We start from the raw sequence: 21,559 nt of genomic DNA, 5'->3' as shown, positions 1-21,559 counted from the left end.
GCCCGAGTGTGCATTTCTTCTTGGCTCACCCTCACCTCGCCGGTGAATTTACAGGTTCTGGTGCCCTGGGTGGGGGTTGTGCCTGGGGAACAGGGTGTTGCGGAAGGAGTATGTGGGGTTCTAGAGCCCAGCATCTGCTCTTTAGTCAGCCACTGCCTGCAGCCCATCCTTGGATGGGATAGCATATCCAGGCTTGCTTCCTCATCTGGAAATTGGGAATATTACCTGCCTTTCTTGCCCATTTACAAGGGAGATCATGGATGTGAAAAGGATTCCAAACATTTTGCGCGCCATACAAATACTGGCTTTCTTTCATGTGCTTGTGGAAAGGCGTGGGCTTCCCCATGCACTCCTTATACACACACTCTTTATTCAGCTGTGGCCCAGGGTCTGGGGATGGGGTGAAGTCTCAAAGGCAACAGAAGGCAGTGGGGTGGGAATTTGCCACTCTGCTCCCACTCCCAGGAGGGCTGGGCTTCAATACCTGTGCCTGGAGCAGTGCTTTGCCAAGGAAGCACACGAGCCTGGGGACACGAGAAACAAGGTCTTTATTGGCGGCATCTCTGGGGAACCTGAGGCCCCAGTGCCAGATCCATGCAGAATGTTCAAGTGAGGTCTTTGGGGGCAGTGAAGGAATGTCAGATGGATTTCCTGGTCTCCTCCCTCAGGCCCTCCCCTGCTGTTACCTCCAGCCGGGTTGCAACACACACACACACACACACACACACTGTCTCTCTCTCTCTCTCTCTCTCTCTCTCTCTCTCTCTCTCTCTGTCCAGGAGCTCTGCCCTCCCCTGCCAGCCAGCGCCTGCCATGGCCTCTCCCAACTACAGGCCTGTCAACCCAGCTCCAGACCCTCTTGCTTCTTCTTCGTCCTTTGTTGCGGGAAGGGACCCCGCCTGGCCTCTTTCCCAGGGGCCCAGCACTGGGACCTGGCCCTTTTGGGTTCAGTCACATTTCTGTCTCTAGGATTCAGACCCAAACAGCTGTGTTAATATCAAAGCCAGAGGGCGAGGATTCCAGGGCCTTGGGGCAGCCAGTGGAAGCATTCTCTCCTCTTCTGGGCTCTGAGCCACCTGGGAAGGGGCAATGTCCAGAGCCCTTGGAGTGGCTCCGCTTCTTGACCTTCTGGGAGCGTCCAGCTCGGGGCTCAGAGGCCGTGGGTGTCACCCAGCCTGGTTTCTCCTTCAGCAGCCGGTCGCGGTCAGGCCTCACGCTACGTAAGAACTTCCTGAAGATGTTTGCTGTCAGGGCGAACCTGTGGCCCAGCTCCCGAGGCTGGCCCCTCCCTCCTTTGGGCTCTCCCGCCTCCCCTGTCTCACCCTTCTCGCCACCCTTCTCCAGTTCTGGCAAGTCCAGCCAGTTGCCCACCAAGTCCGCAAAAACGTTGTCGCCTAACACCAGAGGCTGTCGATTCCGGCCCCGGGACATCAACGTGGAGGTCCAGTCATCAGGTTCCGCCAGCTCTGGCCCCTGCTGGGCATAGGGCTGGGGCTCTGGCAGCGGTGTCCTGGGCGGGGTGGCCAGCTCCCTCCCACACACACTCCTATGCGACGGAAACTTGCCGCTGCTGGTGCTGCCAAGAGAAGCTTGGTTGGAAGGGGAGCAGGCCCCAGGTCTGACAGGACCTCTGCTGCCCTCCCACTGAGGGGGCTCGAGCTGTGTCCGGGGGCTTTCGGGAGAACCTGGAGCAGGACCCCCTCCAGAGATCTCCAGCTGCTCCAGGGCCGTCTGTACCTGCAGGAGCTTCAGTTCTTGCAGCGCCCCCATCATACAGTTCATCTGATCCTGCAAGCCATCACCCACTTCCTTCATGGACATCTGCAGGGGAGAGAGCACAGGGCCCATGAGCCAGGGGAAGGGTCGCTCCCCAAACATACACCTCCAGGGTCACTCCAGCCTGCTGCTGACCCCGCCTCTATATGGCCTACATAGTGCAGATCAGGACTGGGAGAGGAGGAGTTTTAACACAGATAAGGCTGGATTAAGGAAATAATATTGATGGCAGCTGACTTGCTAAGACAGGCACTGTCCTAAGCTACATATAGGTATACACATATGCATATGTATAAATTAATCAAAATTTAATCTCTCCAACTACTCCATGAAAAGTCAAAGTGTTCGTCACTCAGTCATGTCCGACTCTTTGCGACCCCATGGACTGTAGTCTGCCAGGATCCTCTGTCCACGTGATTCTCCGGGCAAGAATACTGGAGTGGGTTGCCATTTCCTCCTCCGGGGAATCTTCCCAACCCAGGGATTGAACCCAGGTCTCCTGCACTGCAGGCAGATTCTTTATTGTCTGGGCCACTGGGAAGCCCACTCTATGTGAAAGTGAAATCGTTCAGTCATGTCCGACTCTTTGCAACCCCATGGACTGTAGCCCGCCAGGCTCCTCCATCCATGGGACTTTTCCAAGCAAGAGTACTGGAGTGGGTTACCATTTCCTTCTCCAGGGGATCTTCCCAACCCAGGGATCGAACTTGGGTCTCCCGCATTGCAGGCAGACGCTTTACCATCTGAGCCAGTAGTGACTAATACTATTCCTATTTTACAGATGAGGAAACTGAGGCACATAAGTAACTTGCTCAAGATGACATAGATAGTAAGAGGTGGGGCCGAGATCAGTTTGAGGGTACAAAAACTTCTGTGTCCATCTGTGTCCTCTGTGTCTCTGCCTGTTTCTCTTTAGCGTCCACGAGACGAGGATGACGATGACAGTAACAATTTGTGAGCAGTTACTGTGAACAGGACTTGAGCTAAATATTTCGTGCACACAATCTCGTTTCATCTTTATATAAGCCCTAGGAAGTTGGTATTATAATTCTCATGTTAACAGATGCATTAACCACAATGCAGTGTGAAGTAACTTGCCTAAGGTCACCCAGCTCATGTTGCTGGGATTCAAACCCAGGACATCTTACTCTCAATGCTAGAGGCCTAACCACCAAGCACCACCTCAGGAGGGCTGGGCAGTGGAAGAGGCTTGAGAGGAATGTTAGGGGAAGAGGATGAGCTCAGCGAGTAGGCCTGGAGTTTCACTTCACTGCTGTTCACATTTGGCTGGTCAGGAGAGAGATAAGGAGCCAGGAAGCTTCTGTTTGCTGAGACCCCTGCCCAGCTCTGGGGCTTCCCAAGTGGCACAGTGGTAAAGAAACTGCCTGCTAATGCAGAAGACAAGGGTTCAATCCCTGGATCGGGAAGATCCCCTGGAGAAGGAATGGCAACCCACTCCAGTATTCTTGCCTGGAAGATTACATGGACAGAGTAGCCTGGTGGGCTGTAGGACATGGAGTCACAAAGGGCTGGACACAACTGAGCAACTGAGCAACTGAGCACGCACGCATGCTGCTCAGCTCTGCCTGGCCCTTCTCGCCCTTCCAAACACCTGTCCTCTCTCAGCTGCTCTGACTTAGCTCCAGCGCTCTTCCTGTCTTCTTGGCCCAACTGGCTACACTGCCCTCGCCAAGAGTGGGGACAGGGTCCCCAGCCCCGTTGTGGGTGTCTAAGGCTGGAGCCCCAGGTGCCAGCTGGAAGGGGCTGAGAGACTGACTTGGGTGAGGGCCCAGTTTGGAGGCTGGGCAGAGGATGTTGCGTCTGATAACATTCACAAGGTTCCCGTCCCCGGGGCCCAAGCTGCCTTGGTCCTGCCAGCTCCCTCTCCAGATCTGCTCAAGTTACAACAGCAAACCTCATGTGAGGGGACCATCTGTTTCTTAAGCCCCCTGGAGACCCGCAGGGATCATTTTACCTCCCGGCCTCGTCCTAAGGCAAAAGGCCCAGCCCATGGGGTGCAGGGCTGGAGGGGCTCAGAGCGGGGGTGCAGAGGCTCTGCAGCACTGACCCTCTTGGGCTTTGGGGTCAGACCTGCCCCTGCCAACTCTGGCTTTGGTAGGGGTTCGGGGCCCTGGCCAGGCTTCCCTGGTGGCCAGGCTCTCCAGAGCCGGTGGTGCTAACAGACAGTGGAGCACTGACCATCCCTGAAGCCAAGGAGGCCTTGGCTGAGTAAAGAACTTCCCACACTCAGCACCTTGCCCAAGAAAGAGCAAGAAGTGGTGGTCAGGCCTGACAGCCTGGGGTCTGCCAGGCTGCTGGGCAAGCATGCTCCATCTGAGTGGTGGCAGCAGCAGCTAGAGACACAGCCTGTGGTGTGCCCGCGTGTGCAGGCAGCCCCTTGCTCTGTCTCCTGCAGCTGCCACCTTCCTGACTCCTTCCTTTGGGGGGCAGCTTGGCTACAACTGGAAGACCCAGAGCAGAGTCAGGAGACTCTAAGCCCTGAACCAAACTCCTCAGGGTCCCTTCCCGGCAAACTGCTGCTCTGACTCTCCTATTTTTGTCCCCTCCCTTGTACACTCACCCCAACCTGGAGCCTTGAGGTCAAGTTTGGCTTTTCCACCCCAGCTTCTGTCCCCGGATGCCGCACATCTGTCCTTCTACTCTCTGCAGTGCAGCAGGAGCCTCCTCACTGGCCTTCTGGCCACCAAACCACAGACCTCCAACCCTCAGAAGCATAATCTGTTCCCATATACACCCCAAGCTCTCGTCAGAAACTCTTCTGTGATACTTAAAATGCTCACCCCTCTCAGAACTGCCCCAGCTCTTCTGTTCATGTAAGTGGTGTGTCGTTCATGAAACATTCATTAAGCATCTACTTCTTGGGGGCAGAGACTGAGGTCTGCACATCAGTGTGTTACCCCAGAACCCAGCCAGCACCTCTGCACTTGCTGCATATCCATAAAATGGGCATGGAGTACCCCCGAGTCACCCCTCCTGGACTGCTTGCTGTCCTCCGACGATCAGTCACTACCCAGGGAGAAAGAGTCAGGGATGCTTCTCAAGGTTTCATTTCACCAAGAGGCACGGAGTCGGAGCTCGCAGGCTTCCTTCCAGAAGGCTGAATACAGTCCAGATCAGAGGCGGTGGGAGGAATGAAATGACCCCATTCAATTTCTTCCAGTATGGAAAAATCCTTAAGAAATAACTCTGACATTTTGTACCTTTTTTTCCAGTGAGAATGAATATGTGGGTAATGTATGAACTCAGGGCTGCCCATTAAAAAGAGGCCCCATTTAAGTAAATAAGAGCTGAAGTTACAGCCCTATGGAAAATGATAGTGTTCTGGTTAAGATCTTGGGTACTGGAGACAGATGGAACAGGGTTCAAATCCCAGCTCTGCCATGTAATCTGGGAAGGCTCTTTAAAGTCTGTCTTTTAATTTCTGAGCTCCTTCCTGGCCCAGCTTTGAACAGATGACATGATGTAATGTGTGTTCGTATGTGGCTGTTTTCTTAGTTTAAGACTTCCCAAGAACTTCTGCCCATTTCTTCCTCAGTGAACCTTAACAGAGTAGGGACAGAATTCTGTTCATCTAACTGGCCCGATCAGGGAGAAACGTCTTGTCCAGTCCCTTCTCCCACCCTGGCCCCACACAGAGGAAGGAGGGGGGAAGGAAAGGGAAGCCTCAGCACCCCCCTGCCCACTGTCCAGCCAGATTCAGTCAGCTGGGCATGGAACGCTGACACTGGAGGGCAAGAGGCAGCTGTCAGGAGGCTGAGAATGGAAGAGGGAAGGCCGAGTCTGGGAAACAGGGAGGCCAGGGGGCGTCGGGGAGGTCAGAGCATCTGCTGGGGCCTGACTGGGAGGTGAGCTGCCGTTCCCTGCAGCCCCAGGGGAGTGATGTCACCCAGGCAGAAAGAGCCAGAGGGCAGGCTGCTGTCTTCCCCAGAGCGTGGGATGTGATCAGATCCCAGGGTGTCTCTTGCTGAAGAGCGACAAGAGAGAGCGGTGCTGGGTGGCTGTAAAGGAAAGGGGCCGAGTCTGAGAGAATCCTGAACTAGAAATGAACAGTCAGTCCCCATCTCCAGGCTGCAGGTGCTGAGCTCCTCTCTCACCTTCCGCTGCCGAAACACACCCGACTTCCCCCAGGGCTCAGGCAGAGAAGTCACATGCATGTGTGGACCCAGTCGTGCCCAACTCTTCGTGACCCCTTGGACTGTAGCCTGCCAGGCTCCTCTGTCCATGGGATTCTCCAGGCAAGAGTACTGGAGTGGGGTGCCATTTCCTCCTCCAGGGGATCTTTCTGACCCAGGGATCAAACCTGGGTCTCTTGCATCTCCTGCATTGGCAGGCGGATTCTTTACCACTGAGACACCCTGGGAACCCCTGGAAAAGTTGCAAGAGGGTCTAATTAGTTCTGATTGGTGGGAATGGCTTGAGTGGGAATGGCTCTAACAATCACTATTCTCTTTCTCCACCCCAGCTCACACACACTCGTACATGCCTATACACACGTGTACGCGCACACGCACAGAGGTAGCCTGCTCCCCCACCCAGCACAATACCCATGACAAGTGTATCCTGTGTGAATCCTTTCTGAGAAAGGTCTCACCGCCTCCTCGCATCCACACCACCCCACAGTCCATCTCCCATCCCCAGCACTTCCTCTAAAAATTTCTTTCTTGTCAAACTTTAGTCTCTCCCACTGCAGTCTAAACCAGCCCTGGCTTCCTCCCTGTGTCAGAGCTGGATGCCTGCGGGGCACCCCAGTGTGTGCAAGGAGCCCCATGCTGTCCTGTGGGGACCTGGGTGCTCCAGCTGACTGACTCGGCCACTCAATATGACGCGGACTCACCAACCTTTTGTGCTTTGGTCTGAGTGTAAAATGATAACCCCTCACGTGCGTGCAGCACTTGCTCTGTCTTCTACGTGACCGTGACCACAATTACTAGGAGGCTGTCAAGGCAGGTGGTGTTACCCCCACCTAACGGATTAGGAAACTTGGGATCTGGGAGGTTTGTTTTCTCCCTCAGTGTTTGCCCGAACACAATCCCCTAGACTTTCCGTCATGATTTCATCATATCTATAAATGACCTAGGCTCCTATTTAATACTTTAATCTGTTCATGTGAATAAATGTTTTTATATGGAAATTTATATGAAACGTATATCACTTTCCACAAATAGATGGTAACACTTTCTCTATTTAAAACTAAGTTTTTCAGCTGAGTATCTCCTGATTATCTTGAGCACCTCCAGTGGAAACACTGATCCATAGACTGAGGTTCCGAGGTGGATTAGGGGGAGGACTGGGATGCCATGCCTGACCTGAGCTTTCCATGTCATCATAATCCCTGAGTTCACAGCCTCGTGGGATTCTTGTGAGAAGAAACCAGGACTGTCAGTGCGATGTGTGAGGGCAATTTTATCATCATACAGGGAGGAAGAGCATGAAGTCTTGGACGGACTCCAAGACCCAATTCAGTTCATTTTCATGGAAGGCATCTCTTTACTGACTCATCTGAAAGGGGAAAAGAGGAACTGCCTGCCTGGGGCTGAAGGGGAAGATGCTGCTGGGAGGCCAGACCCCACCATCCTGGCCCTCCAGCCCTGAGCGCTCAATGCGGTTGTGTGGTGTCAGCTGTCCATGGACAGCTCCCCCCACTCCTTGGCACTTGCTGGGCCTTTTGTGGTGTGGGAGGAGTGAGGATGGGAAAATGTGACACCAGCATCCTCGGCAACCTTCCCAAGCCCTCTCCTAGGCCCCTGACTGATCCCACAGCTGTGCCCTGCATCTATCCATCTCACGCCCTCTCCCAGCTCAGCCAGAATCCTTTGACACAGGCTCCAGCTTTGCCCATAGACCTGGCAGTGTGCCCTGCTTTGCTCCCCCCACCCCCATTACTCACAGGATCCCCACACAGTTCCTTTCAACCCCTCTGGAAGCTAGAAGAGGGTTCAGGGCCGGAAACGGGAAAAGCCCCACTTTTGCCAAGTGGCCCATTCTGCAGCTCAGTGAATAGGGACCTTCACAACCCCCTGCTCTTGGCTGGAACTCTCAACAGGAAGGTAAAGCAGAAACTGTGCCAAGAGCTGGAGGAGGGACGGGTGTGAAATGCATGAGCCCACTTTCCAAATGAACAATCTACTGGGGGCCATGTGCCTGGGCAAGAGGCAGACAGACTGAGAGACGAGCCCAGTCTCGCCCCTGTAGGGAGCTCAGCTCCCAGCCTCACTTTTCCCCTGTCCAGCTTTAGCCCCTCTCCACTGCAGCCGATCAACCCAATTCCTTGGGAATCCAAGGAAACCCAAAAAGCTATCTTCCTTTTCTCCTTTCTGGTTTGGGTCTTCATACTCTACTGCGTGGAGTCTTGTAGTAACCTTCTAACTTATCTTCCTGCCTCAATTTCCTCCCTCTCCTGCCATTTCCACCCCCTACCACCTGCTAGATCCCAAGGTACATCTCTAATTACTCTAATCACGCTGCTCTGTAACACATATGGAAAAGATCAGGCCCTTTAGCACGGCATTCAACCCCCCGACCCCCACCACCACTACCACAGTCTGCTCTCAACAGCTCTTTCAGCCCTGTTGCCTTTATTTCTCTACATATACCCTATTTTCTAGCCAAACTCATGTGTCTTCAAACCTCCCCTCTAGACAGTCTTCAAACACCCCTATGCTTTCCATCTCTGCATCTTTTGGTCACATCACTTCATCCTCTGCCTGAAATGCTGTTTTTCTCCTGTTCCTGTCCCTATTTATCCCTCAAGGTCTGATTCAAATGTCACCTCTTCCATGAAGCCTTCCCTGATCCACTAGCTGGAGGGACTCTCTCTCTCTCAGAGCACTGAATGCATGCCTCTCATCAAGCACGTATCCTCTATTTCTGTGCAAGAGATCTGCATGCATATGCTAGCTCTGAGTGTGAGATCTGCAGCCAGACTGGCTGGGTTTGAGTCCTAGCTCTGCCACCTATCAGCCCTATACTGTGGCCAAGTCACTTCACCTCTCCATGTCTCATTTATCGAATGGGAATAACAGAACTCCAACTTCTCAGGATTGCTCTGGCAACTGACATAATACATGAGCTATCTGGCATATCATATCAAAAATTGTGAATCGATATTAACAGTTAATAATTACATTAACAGTTAGTAACCTCAGATATGTAGATGACACCACCCTTATGGCAGAAAGTGAAGAGGAACTCAAAAGCCTCTTGATGAAAGTGAAAGTGGAGAGTGAAAAAGTTGGCTTAAAGCTCAACATTCAGAAAACGAAGATCATGGCATCCGGTGCCATCACTTCATGGCAAATAGATGGGGAAACAGTGGAAACAGTGTCAGACTTTATTTTTCTGGGCTCCAAAATCACTGCAGATGGTGACTGCAGCCATGAAATTAAAAGATGCTCACTCCTTGGAAGAAAAGTTATGACCAACCTAGATAGCATATTGAAAAGCAGAGACATTACTTTGCCAAAAAAGGTTCGTCTAGTCAAGGCTATGGTTTTTCCAGTGGTCATGTATGGATATGAGAGTTGGACTGTGAAGAAAGCTGAGCGCCGAAGAATTGATGCTTTTGAACTGTGGTGTTGGAGAAGACTCTTGAGAGTCCCTTGGACTGCAAGGAGATCCAACCAGTCCATTCTGAAGGAGATCAGCCCTGGGATTTCTTTGGAAGGACTGATGCTAAAACTGAAACTCCAGTACTTTGGCCACCTCATGTGAAGATATGACTCATTGGAAAAGACTCTGATGCTGGGAGGGATTGGGGGTAGGAGGAGAAGGGGACGACAGAGGATGAGATGGCTGGATGGCATCACTGACTCGATGGACATGAGTTTGAGTGAACTCCGGGAGTTGGTGATGGACAGAGACCTGGCATGCTGGGATTCATGGGGTCACAAAGAGTCGGACACGACTGAGCGACTGAAATGAACTGAACTGAACTGAATATGTTGTTATTATCACTCCTATTAAACTCTAAGTTCTCAGAAGGCAAGCTCAGTGTCTGTTTATATATGTAGCCACATTACTAGTGCCTGGCAAAGTGCTTGAAACATAGTATGAACTCAGTAAGTGTGTTCTGAGAATGAAAGACACATGCACACCAGTCTGATTAGTTCATCACTGTGAGTTTACCAAGTGCCTACAACACAGCAGATACTGTGTTATATGCTAGGGCCATACAGCTGGGAAGGCACTTGACATAATCTTCACAGTAGCTGTATGCAGTAGGTATATTGTTTTTATTTTTGTTATTATTTTATCTTAATTCCTTGGGATCTTAATTCCTTGACCAGGGATTGAATGCATACCCACTGCAGTAGAAGCACAAAGTTTTAACCACTGGACCACAGAGAAGTCCCTAAAGTAGGTTTTTTTTTTTTTTTTTAAAGAAATTTTACAGATGAGAAAGCCAAGGCACAGAGATGTCAAGTAATCTTCTAGGGTCACACAGAGCCAGGATTTGAGTTCAGTTGGACCTGGAGACCCCAAACCCTGTGCTCCACGCTCTTTCCACTGAGCACACCACCCCACACAATCTAGTCCAAAGTCGTCTCACCCTAGATCTAACCATCAAGGGCGATCACACTATGAGATCCTTTGCAGAAGCTGTTTTCTGCCTCAGGAAGTTTGCTCTTTTGCCGCAAGGGCTGAAGGCTGTTCCTAAATGTACCTGCTCTATCACCTTCTTATCTCCTCCTTATTCTGCCTTTACGCTCTGGTCCTCCTCCATGTACCAGAACCTCCTAAACTTGTGGCTGCTAGTGGCCAGACAACTGTCTTCTAGGAACAGGTTTTCCTAGAAGGACTTTCCTGGCCCGAGAGACGTCTCCCTGCTGCTTCACCATGCCTTGGCTAGGACTGACATTCCAGAAGCTGACTTTATCAACTTCCTCCTCCTCTTCCAGGAAGCCTTCCCAGCCTGGCTATACTTGACTCACCCATTAGGCACTCTATTTGCTCTTCTACACTGATCTGAACTCATGAGCGACACCCTGTGAGCATCTTATGTCTGCTTCCTCTGTGTGCCTGTGTCTACCCCATTTGTTGGATGCCCTCAAGGGAGCAGCATATAAGGAACAGCTGGTTTCAAGGCCCGTGTTCAGGCAGGGCCTCTCTTTGGCTGCTGGAGTGGGGAGAGATATATTCCCTACTGAGTAGTTACAGCCTGACCCTCTCATCCTAATGAAGAAGTGTGTCAGCTGCTGCTACTCTCCTGCTACATTTCAGCCCTGAAACTGGATCCCCTTCCTCTTCTGAACAGGGGGAAAGGGCTAGTCCTCTGGACAACAACCTAACTAAGCCAGGATCCCCCAGTCCTCAGCCTCCCTCCAGTGCTCACTTGTTACAATGCAAATTTTCTGCCTCAGAAAATTGGGAAATTCTGCTACTTCAGTTTTGCAGGAACAGATTCTTCTTGTTTAGATCTTCCGGGCCAACAGCAGGGCTAGGATGCAAGAGAGGAGCTCAGAACATCCTCGACAAAGATAATTTCACAATTTATTCTTCATGTTTCCTTTTCCAGCAGCTTTAACCCACAGCGTCTTCAGGACATATGTTTCTTAAAGGGGATTTAATGGCATAAATGAACGTAGAACTTGACTAGTATTACGTGAGTGCCATTCTTGGGCACACACTAAGTTAAGGCAAAGCCAAGCAACACACAGTTCCTCCTGGGTGGGAGGGGAAGATTCTGTCTGAGATGAACACACACTTTAAGCTCATCATGCATACTAACTATAAGCCTTTCCTGCGCCATCACAGACCTTCCTAACCCAGCCACGACCCAGCTGCATTGAATTCAAACCCCGAAATCCTTAGAGGAGCCAAAAGGCTGAGCCTGAGCTAACAGCCCCACTTTCTCCTTCACTCCCATTGGGAAAACAGAGGAACTGCGATTTGGCTCTGTTACCGAAGCCCTGGGCTGAGGCGTCAGGGAGTGAACAAGACTCCGATAGCTCTGCCTGTCACTCTACTTGGTCTCCTTTCTGGGCAAACTGGCACTGGGGAGGGGGCGGAACACCATGGGTGGAGGAGGGTGCAGAGCTCTCCCATCTGAGTGTCATTCTGGGCCCCAGGCCAGGCATTTGGCTTCCTCTCCAAGAGAGGCAAAGGCTGAAGCTGCTCAGACAAAGGGCCAAATGAAAACTAATGGGGAGCTGGGTGACTTCAGCCTCTCCCCTTCCTCCTCCCGGAGACTGGGGCTCGAGTCCTTGGCAGGAGAGGGTGCAAACCAAGACCTGGAGCTCAGCTCTGTTCAGATTCCTGTTGCCTCTTTTATTCTCCTGGCATCCACAGGCTGTCTTCCTCCCCTCACCACCTCCCACCTAGGGTGCTGTAAAAAATGCAAATCAGTGGGATTTTAAAATTCAAGCCCATGCCAGGAACACCCACAAACCCTCTATTAAGGCAGATCCTGAGGTGGGTGGTGTGGTCCCAGATTCCAAGCAAAAAAGAGAGGATTCTGTTAGATTCTTTTCTTGACTTGAGTCTTGGACTTCAGACATCCTCTTGGTGACCTTGACCTTTCTCTCTGGTACTGGACAAATGAATGGGTAAAGTCAGAGCTGTGTATGTGTGGGCTGGGACCAGCCATTCCAAACTGACATGGAAAGCATGAGAAAATGAACATGAGAAGGGACATGATGGAGACTCTTCTGTCCCTCATCTAAGAAGCAATCCTCTGGGTAAAGTTCCCGTCCGAGTGTCACCACAAAAAGGGCTTCAGGAGGAAGTCCCAGAGAAATGGAGTGGGACAGACAGAAAGAGTGCCTGGGCCACTTGACCATGAAGAATCAAAAGGGACACCTGCTGCTAAAAGCTCCCCCTCCTCCCCAAGCTGGCCCCTGATACAACTGCCAAGCTCCCTCCTCAGTGTGGAGAGTGGGAGAGGCTGTCCTAGACTCTGGAGAGTACGAGCTGACACTTTCTGGATCCAGGTCTGTTGTCGTGAGCCTGGATGACCCTGGCTCTGAAGAATAAGAAGAAAAGGGACGGGAGAAAAGTGAGACCGAAAAAAGGTCGACTCCAAGAGAAACGGACTAAAAGGGACAAAAAGAGATGGAGGCAAAGCCCCCGGAGAGCCTGCTTGACAGGGAGGGCGTGGGGGCCCAGGTGCGGGGACGTCCGTAATATCTATCTGAATTCTGGTGGTGGAAAGAACAAGAAAGGTGGCAGGTGTGAGGGTGTGGGATAGAAAGTCGGTGAGAAGCAACGTGCCGCCTCACAACGGAGTTTCAGCGGGGCGCCCCTCTCCCCACTTGCGCGATTTCCATCCCCGCTCCCCACTCCCCCAGACGGTGCCACTTCTCCCAGCCCCCGCAGCCAGTCCTCTGCACGCTCGCTCCGCACTCCCCAGGCCCAGACCTGACATCTGGCTGGGCCTCCGCTCTCCCGCTCGCGAGCTGCCAGGCGGCGCCCCTCCTCCCGCGCCGGGCCCTCCCCCGCGAGTCCAGCTGCCAGCCCCCTCCCCGCTGGCAGGCAAGCCCAGGCAGACAGCCGGCCGGGCCTGCCCCCGCAGCCGCGCCAGCCCTGCCAAGCCCGGCCGCCAGGGCTGGGGGGTGGGGGTGGGGGCGGCGGTGCCAGCTCCCCTCGAGCAAGCAGTCCCCGGCCGACCTCCTGCCCCGGACAGGGTTGGGGCCGCGTACCCTCTTCCCGGCTCCCCGCGGCCCCGTGCGGCTCCCACAGCCGGGCATCCGCGTCCCGTGTGCGCCCTCTTTCCTCCCTTGGGATCTCAGGACGCACTTCAGTCAGTCCCTCTCACTGGTTCCTGACTACCTCCCTCTCACACAAGTTTGCTCGCGGCCCTTTTCCCTCAGGACAGGTCCTGTCCTCCGCCTACTAGCCGCGTCCCCTCCTCTCCTCTCCGGACCTCCTCGGCCCCAGCCAGGTAAGTAACAGTCGGGGCGGAGCAGCCTTCCCGCACCCCGGCGCCCGCTCCGCTCTTACCAGCTCCTGTTTGAGGCGGCGTAAATAGCAGTCCATTTCCCTGTTCTTCTACCTCATGCGCCCATTGGCCGGGCTCGGCTCCACGAGAGAGTCCCGGGGTGGGATCACTGGTCCCACTGAACCCCCGCTCCGAACACCCTGCGCTCCGCGCCTCGCAGCGCTGAGCGGAGGCTCTGCTCCCAGGTCTGGACTTGGAGCCACTTCCCCTCCGCTAGCTGCGCGCGGTCCGTGCTGGGGGCGGAGGGAAAAGTGGGACAGCCTATGAGAACTTAGGGGGACGCCTTCAGCCAATGAGGAAAGCGCACAGGGGGCGCGGGCTGGGCGACCGTGGGTGGACCCTGGGGCGGGTGTGTGCACTAGGCGGAGACCTCCGCTCCTGGGGGCCTAAGCTAGCACAGGCGACGCCTACCTGGCCCTGGCCGGCGCAGCGGAGGGGGATATCGTCACGCCAGACTGTACTAACGTCCCCCAACAAATTACGTGACCCTCCCCCCAAAAGAGAGCGCCCCGTCTTAGGGATGGGCATTGGGTACCAGTCTCGAAAGAAGCTGAGTGTCTCAGTGTCAACCCAGTTTCCCAAACTCTGATCAGAAAAGGAACACCCTCCACCCCAAATGCCACTCAGCTCCTCTTTTGAATTCTGAACTGTTCAAAAAAATGGACTTGGGAAGTGTGGGCCTACCTGACCTCCTAGTGTAGGGTCCTCCCACTCCTCACCCGGGGGCGGAGGAGCAGCCGCTCGGTCCATTTACGTATTTAACACGAAGCAAAGTAGGCTCTTCTTAGTACTCCGGACTCCGGATAGGGTTGGAGGTCTGCGGGCGGATACTGAATAAGACGCGCAAGCTCCCTAGCCTTAAGATCAAACATGGGGCGGCGGGACGGAATGGAATAAGACAAACAGGTTTAAAAAAAAAAAAAGGCACTGTGATTTCAGGTAATGATTCTTTATGAAAACATAAAATAGGGTCATGGGATAGGGGCTGCTTTCAATAGGGTGGGCAGGGGTGGAGGAGCAAGCCTTGCTCTCTCCCAGTTATCCTAATTCTTGATCTGGCCACTTGCGAAGCTCTCTGTTAAGTCGGAGAAGGGAGAGGAAACTCAAAGATGCCACGATTCTATTCAACAGACGCGGCCCAAGCACCGGAGCTGTGCGAGCTCCAGCCAGTCCCTGGGCGATGGAGGTGCCACAGATGAATCGGAGAAGGGCCCGCAGGCCGACCTGGGCGCTTCTCCCAGCGGAACCCTGGACTCCCAACACCAGGCTCCGTGCGTGTTGGGGCTGCGGTTTCTACCCTGTGCCCAGGCACCGTGCCACCCGGCCTGGCCCGGGTGTGTGTGTGTTATTGGGGGTGGGGGGCGTGTTGCAGGGCGCGAGAGTAATTAGCTCAATTAGAGACGTGTTGTTTCAAGGTAATTGACGCGGAAAGTGTGCCCCAGGCAGAATTTAGGAGTCTCCGAGTGAGACAACCGTGTGAAGACGCGAGAAAAGGAGCAAAGAGAGAAGGCACAAGCTTCGGCCATTCCGATCCTTGCCAACAAGAGCGCCACTTCTGCTTACTATGGAGAGGTGAGAGAGGAAAAGGAGGGAGGTTAGCCAGGAACATCCTTAGAAGTGAAGACTGCGGAGTCCAGTGGGATGGCCTCCACTTAACCCCGGGTTCTTAGTTACAGTGGACCTTATCTAGGGTTCTCGGCCTAGCCCCGAGTGCCCCCTTTGGATGAAGCTGGGCAGCGGTAGCCGCTGGCTAGAGAAAAGGAAGAAGAGGCACAAGCGGGTCAAAACTCGGTCCGAAGCCTGTGTCTCGGTGGCATCGCCAAGCTCAGATGCCCGCGCTCCCTTCACGGTCGCTACCCAGGATCCCGCGTGGGTCTGAGAAGCCGACCGCCGCGGGATGGAGCTGAGAATCTGCTGCCGCGTTTCCAACGCCGGCTGGGAGAGTCCCAAAAATACATTTCCTTCCTCTCTCCCAGGTCGGCCACAGCCAGCGGCCAGAATGGCCCCGCTGGTCCTCTCAGCGTCGCAGCGCCGGCTCCGGCTTCCTTGCAGTTGTGAGTCGAGCAGGGGCCCCTTTGGAAAAAATCCGAGGAGAGTTCAGAGTTCAGAGTGGGAGCCACCTTCAAGGACAGAGCTGAGTACTCCAGCCCAGCTGAACCGGTTCTGAAGTTGAATCCTCTGGGACTGCCGATTAACATTTAGTCCAAGGGGGAAGCTTTATGCGGGGGAGAGTGGGAAAGTGGGAGAAACACCACAAATGGTTCTCCAACCCAGAGGGGTGTGCTTTGCTTTCCAGCACCCAACACAGCGGCAACTATAGGAAGCATGGAATTTGTGCTAGTGGTTGAAATAGTCTTGAGAATCAAGTTTCAGGTCTGATTTTTCTCCATCCCTGTGACCTCATGGATTGGAATCCTCTTGGAAGTTAGTAGGAGGGTGGCTATGGTTAAAACTCCAAGAGATGCAGGCTGATCTTTTGGCAAGAATTCAGTCCTGGGTAGTTAGGCCCTCATTCTAGGACATGAACTTGGGCAAACTTCTGGAGATGCTGAGGGACAGGGAGGCCTGGTGCTACAGTCCGTGGGGTTGCAAGGAATCGGAGGCGACTGGGCGGACTGAACAACAACAGCAAACTGTTGACAACACAGTATGATCTTGAACAAATGCTTTCCTTTGGCCTTAGTTTCCCTCCTGCTAAGTGCTAAGTCACTTTAGTCGTGTCCGACTCCGTGCGACCCCATAGACAGAAGCCCACCAGGCTCCACCGTCCCTGGGATTCTCCAGGCAAGGACACTGGAGTGGGTTGCCATTTCCTTCTCCATAGTTTCCCTTACTTATAGTTTAAACATGTGAATTTAAAACTTTTACATTCATTACAAAACTCTATTTTGATAATCTGTGAAGTGGTCACAGCAAGAGGAATCCATCTTAGAGATGAAGAATATATTGTTAGCAAAGCCAAAGATTGCACACCACCCACTTTTAAGGTTGAAGCTATGGCAAGACAAAAAAAAAAAAAAAAAATGATGACCATAATCTCACTGCAGTGCTCAGAAGAGGAGGAGTTGCAGGCAAGTCAGAAGTGCGAGTACTGTGGTTCCCACAGGACTCTGGAGGACAATCACTGTCAAACTCTGGAGTGCTTTTATGATCCTGGTACATTGCAGCCTTCTTGCTCCCCTGTCCCTGAGAAGAACAGCATTACACCAGAGTGCAGGGCTATCTCTGTCTTACCTGATTTCTGAAATGATAGATCTGTCACCTGAGCAGAGCAGGAGACAGGAGTAGGAAAAAGCACTGCCCTCCACTTTTCTTTTTCTTTTTCCTCCTAAATAGTAGAGAATAAAGCCTGTTGCCATGGTTGTGTAAACAGAGATAAATATTCCTGGGCTGAGGCTGGGTGGTGGGGGATAGGGGACATGATTCATTTTTGTTGAAGAGGAATCAAATGGTTCAGCCTCCTCCCTCCTGCCCCCCAAAACTCAGCCTGGGGGGAAGGTGACATTACCTCATTTGAAAATAAAGAATAAATCAAAGGTGTTGAGACTGGATGTGAAGGCACTTTCTCAAAGCCGTCCAGAACTGGGCTGGAACCCTCAGAAGGTATCTCAGTTTTGCCCCCTGCTGGTGGGGATAAGTACTTTTCTTGAGGGAGCGAGTTGCAGCTCCTGGAGACAGTTCCTAAGGGTGTAAAAAACTCCTGTGTTTGCCCAGCCTTTCAGGGAAGGGGGTCTCCACTGCCCCACTGCCAGAGCCTGAAGGTCCTGGCACTGATGACTGAACTCAAAGGGATAGGCAGAACCTGTTGTGTCCCAACAGAGCTCAGATCCTAAACTAAACAATGGAAACACTGCCATTCTTCTGGCTCCAGATCCTATGGTCCCCACCTGGACGTCTCCACCCACCAAGTCCTAGCCTGCTCTGGATGAGGCACTGCTGAGTGAGGCTGTGCCTATCTCATCTCCACTGGCAACAGAAGAGCTAGGGAGCTTATCCTGATGTGAGGAAAGAGATATGCGGCCACACGCAGTCTACAAACCTCATTATGACATCACCCTCCCAAGGGTGGGATCCGTGTCCCCATTGCGTTCAAGCCTCCACCCCTTGTGGCTGCCAACACCAGTATCCCAATCCCCCTCCCCACTCCCCCCATGCCTCCTGAGCATCAACAGGAAAGACTGACCCTAGAGATAAACGTGCTGTTGGAATGTGTTCAGATATCACTGTGGAACTGTTTCTGTCCAGGCAGAGGACCTCTCCTGGCAGGCAGGCCCAGAGGTGCTGAGCAGAGACTGTATGTCTGGTGTGAACACTCGAATGGTGGGGGAGGAACTGGACAGAGGCCTAACTCTTCTTAAAATGAACCTCTCAGTTTTCATGACATCTTCCTCTGTCCACCTTAGACAGAAGTCTCTTCAATTCCAACACCAGGGGAGACAGCAGAGAGACGAAGTGGCCTGTATGTTGGGAGCTCTCTAGGTTCCAAAAGAAAAGATTCACTTTGCAATTTAAGTAAAAACTCTTTTGACTGGGTGGCAGAATCAAAGACTCTAGTCATAAGGAGCTCCTTAGCATTTAGTGTCTTCAAACATAGAGTATCATTCTCCCTGCCTACAGACAGAGCAACTGAGGCCCAAAGAGACTCATCTTTATGGTGATATAATAAAATCTCCCTGTTTCCAAGGTAACCTTTTCCTACTGCCCTCCTCTGCAGAAAGCAGGAGACAAGGGGATTACTGGGATGATGAGCCACTAAAGAAGTGAGTCCTGGTACTTCCCCATCTGCAGAAAAGCCATCACTCTTACACAGAGTGCTAACTTAGATGCCACTCCCACAATCATCACTTCTTTACAAATTCCCTGGGCTCTGAGACCAGGTTCTCAGTTTTACAGGCACTGAAATTTTGAGGGAGGAACACAGGAAGGTGTTGGAGGAAGCAGTAGTGGGATAGTAGTTTGAGAAAACTCCCACGAATGAATGGATTATGTCACCTGAACAATTCAGAAGGAATTGTAAGTGCAAAATTAGACTTGTCTGAATACTGAGCAGTTAGTCAATGGACTGCTCCCTACCCCTATTTGGAATTATTTGCAGTTATGGGCCTGTGCTTATGGCACCTAAGTGATGGTCTCATTTCTGTGGGGAAGTAAACATTTCCATTTTGCAAACACTGGCTGGAAAAGCAAATATTTTTCAACTGCAAAGAACACCTGAAGAACGTCAGGGCAGAGCCAAGGGAAGTACTTATGGAATTTGTGCAAACTAACGCTGGTTGATGCAAACTGGGAAGGAAACTGACCAGCTCCCTGCACTCTCTGGGGGATATTCTGACATGTCTGACTCCTTGGAGGCACAGCGCTGACTTCCCTATAATTTCATATGGCCTGCAACTCTGGGTGAAAGTTTTATTACACACGACCTGGCCCTCTCCACGAGTTTCTGGAAGCTGTAAGCAAGGACCAGGCATTGGCCCCTTTCCAGGGGAAGATTTGTCAGCAAGAGAGAAAGAAGTCTACTGGCTTCTCCCCCTGAGGCCATGGGGTGAGGAGAAGAAGAGGTCACGTTTCAGCTTTGGCTTACTGAGCATTTGCTTCCACCAGGCTGGCTCCTAAGCCTCTCCTTGGTCTTTTGCAGGTGCTGGAGAACTGTCTTCACCCTGACCAGACATCATCCTGGGCGTCCGGTTGAAATTTCAGCCTTGAGATCCTGAGGGGAACCAGTGCCAAAGGTGACAGCTGCTTCTGTGAGGGGTTCTGCTTGGCCAGAGAGGCTGGGCCATCTCCTAGGGGGTTCATGGGGATGTGGGTGGGGTGGGCAGGGACTCAGTCTGTACCAAGAGACAGCCTCTAGTCCCCTGAGTGGAAAGGCAATGAGGCCAAGAAACACTGCCATCGCTTAAATGAAGATGCAAATGGGAGAATAGGAGCTGAACATGCAAAGGAGTTTGGGGTTTTTTTTTATTGCCCTCCTTCCTCCCTGCATTTGGACAGGTTTTCTTTGCTGTGATTATTCCTCATGAATCATCATCCATAGAAAGTGACTGAGGCAATGGAGAGTGAATAATGAATCCCCTAAATGGTCTTTTGTGTCTCTGCCTGGAGGGTTTTGGAAATAACTTGCATGTTAATCTCTCTGACTTAGAATCATAGAATTGGGGAGCTGAAAAGGATCTTATAGATAATCAGAGAATTGTGACCTTGTGGAAAGACCCGAAATCAAGCTCTATGGGTCCGAACCTCCAGTCTATCACTAAAAATAGAGCTAGCTACCATTTGTTGAAGGCCTTCCTTGTGTCAGGCACTCATCTGTTCTTCCCAAGCCCTCGGAAGCAGGATTCCTATTGCTCCATTCTGCAGATGAGGAAGGGAATGGGGAGCCAGAACTCCCCTCAGGTCACGCAGAGGCTCTGGCTTCAGTTCAGAACCCATGCTCTCTAGTCACTCCACTGCTTCACTGTGTGGCCTCGGACAAGTAATTTAACCTCTTTGGGTCTCAGTTTTCTCCTCTGTGACCTCTAAAGTTTGAGAGTCTGCATTTCCCACACAAGCATATGGTTTTACACACCAGGAGAGTGCAGCACAGAAATGTTGAGTGATTTGCCCTAGGTCACCCAGCTTGCTGATAGCAAAATTCAGCATAGGAACCCAGGTCCTGTGATCTTCCCTCTTTTTCCCCTCTCTCCCCACCCCACCCAAGACCTCTTTTCCTTCCATCACACTTTGGCAGGTATTTCTAGAGGAATCCAACTCCTTGCCTTGGAGATCTATGATTTCCGATGGATAGGTTGGAGGTGTTAGATTTGGATGTGGCCAGGAGGAGGTGATGGCACCCCACTCCAGTACTCTTGCCCGGAAAATCCCATGGATGGAGGAGCCTGGTAGGCTGCAGTCCATGGGCTTGCAAAGAGTCAGGCATGACTGAGTGACTTCACTTTGACTTTTCACTTGCATGCATTGGAGAAGGAAATGGCAACCCACTCCAGTGTTCTTGCCTGGAGAATCCCAGGGACGGGGGAGCCTGGTGGGCTGCCGTCTATGGGATCGCACAGAGTTGGACACGACTGAAGCGACTTAGCAGCAGCAGCAGCAGTCATAATACCAATGATGAAATCAGGAGGCTGGTGATAATTTGTTGGAGTACCTTTGACCTATCTGCCCACCTGCTCTTTGCTATCTTTTTCAGGTCAAGAGTGGTGATGAAAATCATGTGATAACCATGAGGGAAGAGCACAGTGAGGCCTTATCTGGTGTGGCCCATACACACTGTCCCCTAGTGGGTACTATTGCCAGTTGTCTATCCTCATCAAGTAAATGATGTGCCCTCTCTCCTCCAGTTTCCTTTATGGTGGCAGTGGTTGAAAGTCTGCTCCTCTCTCCCCTTCCTTCTGTCCTTTGTTCTCCCTGTCCCAGGTTCTAATCATTAACTGGTGTGTGATGAGCCTGCTTTGGAGGAGGTAGGGATCCAGGGCATCTATGGTAATCACTATGCACCATCTTTGCCAGCATCCCCATCCCAGTGTCTTCCCCACCGAAAATAGATTGGAGAGGGGCGCAGGTGTCAATAAACAAATCATTAGGGTGCATCGGATGTGAGAACAGGGACATCCTGGCTGAGGCATTACTTGGTTCGCAATGGCACTGGGTGGCTCACACACTCTGAAATGAGCTCTCACCCACTGGTGAGTGGAAAATTAGCTTTGGCAGGTGAGGAACTGGGTGACAGTTGAGGAAGCCAGCAGGGTATCAGTGTTATCCGTCTCCTATTGCTGTGTACTAGTGTTGCTAACATTATATTTATTTCCCACTCTCCACCCCCCAACTTGTAAT

At 52.2% G+C, this 21,559-nt stretch overlaps 1 protein-coding gene and 1 long non-coding RNA gene across 2 annotated transcripts; one reads left to right on the top strand and one right to left on the bottom strand.

Moving 5' to 3' along the window:
• Positions 1 to 293: 293 nt before the first annotated feature.
• On the bottom strand, positions 294 to 14,002 carry INKA2 (inka box actin regulator 2). Its single transcript, XM_055584748.1, has 2 exons — positions 13,735 to 14,002; positions 294 to 1,821 (listed from the first exon to the last, which is right to left on the bottom strand). The coding sequence occupies exons 1-2, from the start codon at positions 13,768 to 13,770 to the stop codon at positions 973 to 975; spliced, it is 885 nt and encodes a 294-aa protein (XP_055440723.1). The 5' UTR covers positions 13,771 to 14,002; the 3' UTR covers positions 294 to 972.
• LOC129654957 (uncharacterized) lies at positions 13,533 to 21,059 on the top strand. Its single transcript, XR_008715681.1, has 5 exons — positions 13,533 to 13,675; positions 14,864 to 15,304; positions 15,709 to 15,786; positions 19,368 to 19,461; positions 20,916 to 21,059. It is a non-coding gene; the product is annotated as an uncharacterized LOC129654957 (long non-coding RNA).
• Positions 21,060 to 21,559: the final 500 nt, after the last annotated feature.

The sequence above is a fragment of the Bubalus kerabau genome, chromosome 6 (genome assembly GCF_029407905.1).
Source record: "Bubalus kerabau isolate K-KA32 ecotype Philippines breed swamp buffalo chromosome 6, PCC_UOA_SB_1v2, whole genome shotgun sequence".
Lineage (NCBI taxonomy): Eukaryota > Metazoa > Chordata > Mammalia > Artiodactyla > Bovidae > Bubalus > Bubalus kerabau.
This window is presented reverse-complemented; position numbering and strand designations above follow the sequence as displayed.

Bases quoted from the DNA above. Each gene is read 5' to 3' on its own strand.
- INKA2 (XM_055584748.1), bottom strand. From the start codon at position 13,770: ATGGACTGCTATTTACGCCGCCTCAAACAGGAGCTG. The intron at 1,822-13,734 runs GTAAGAGCGGAG...TCTCCCCTGCAG, and splicing joins GCCGCCTCAAACAGGAGCTG to ATGTCCATGAAGGAAGTGGG.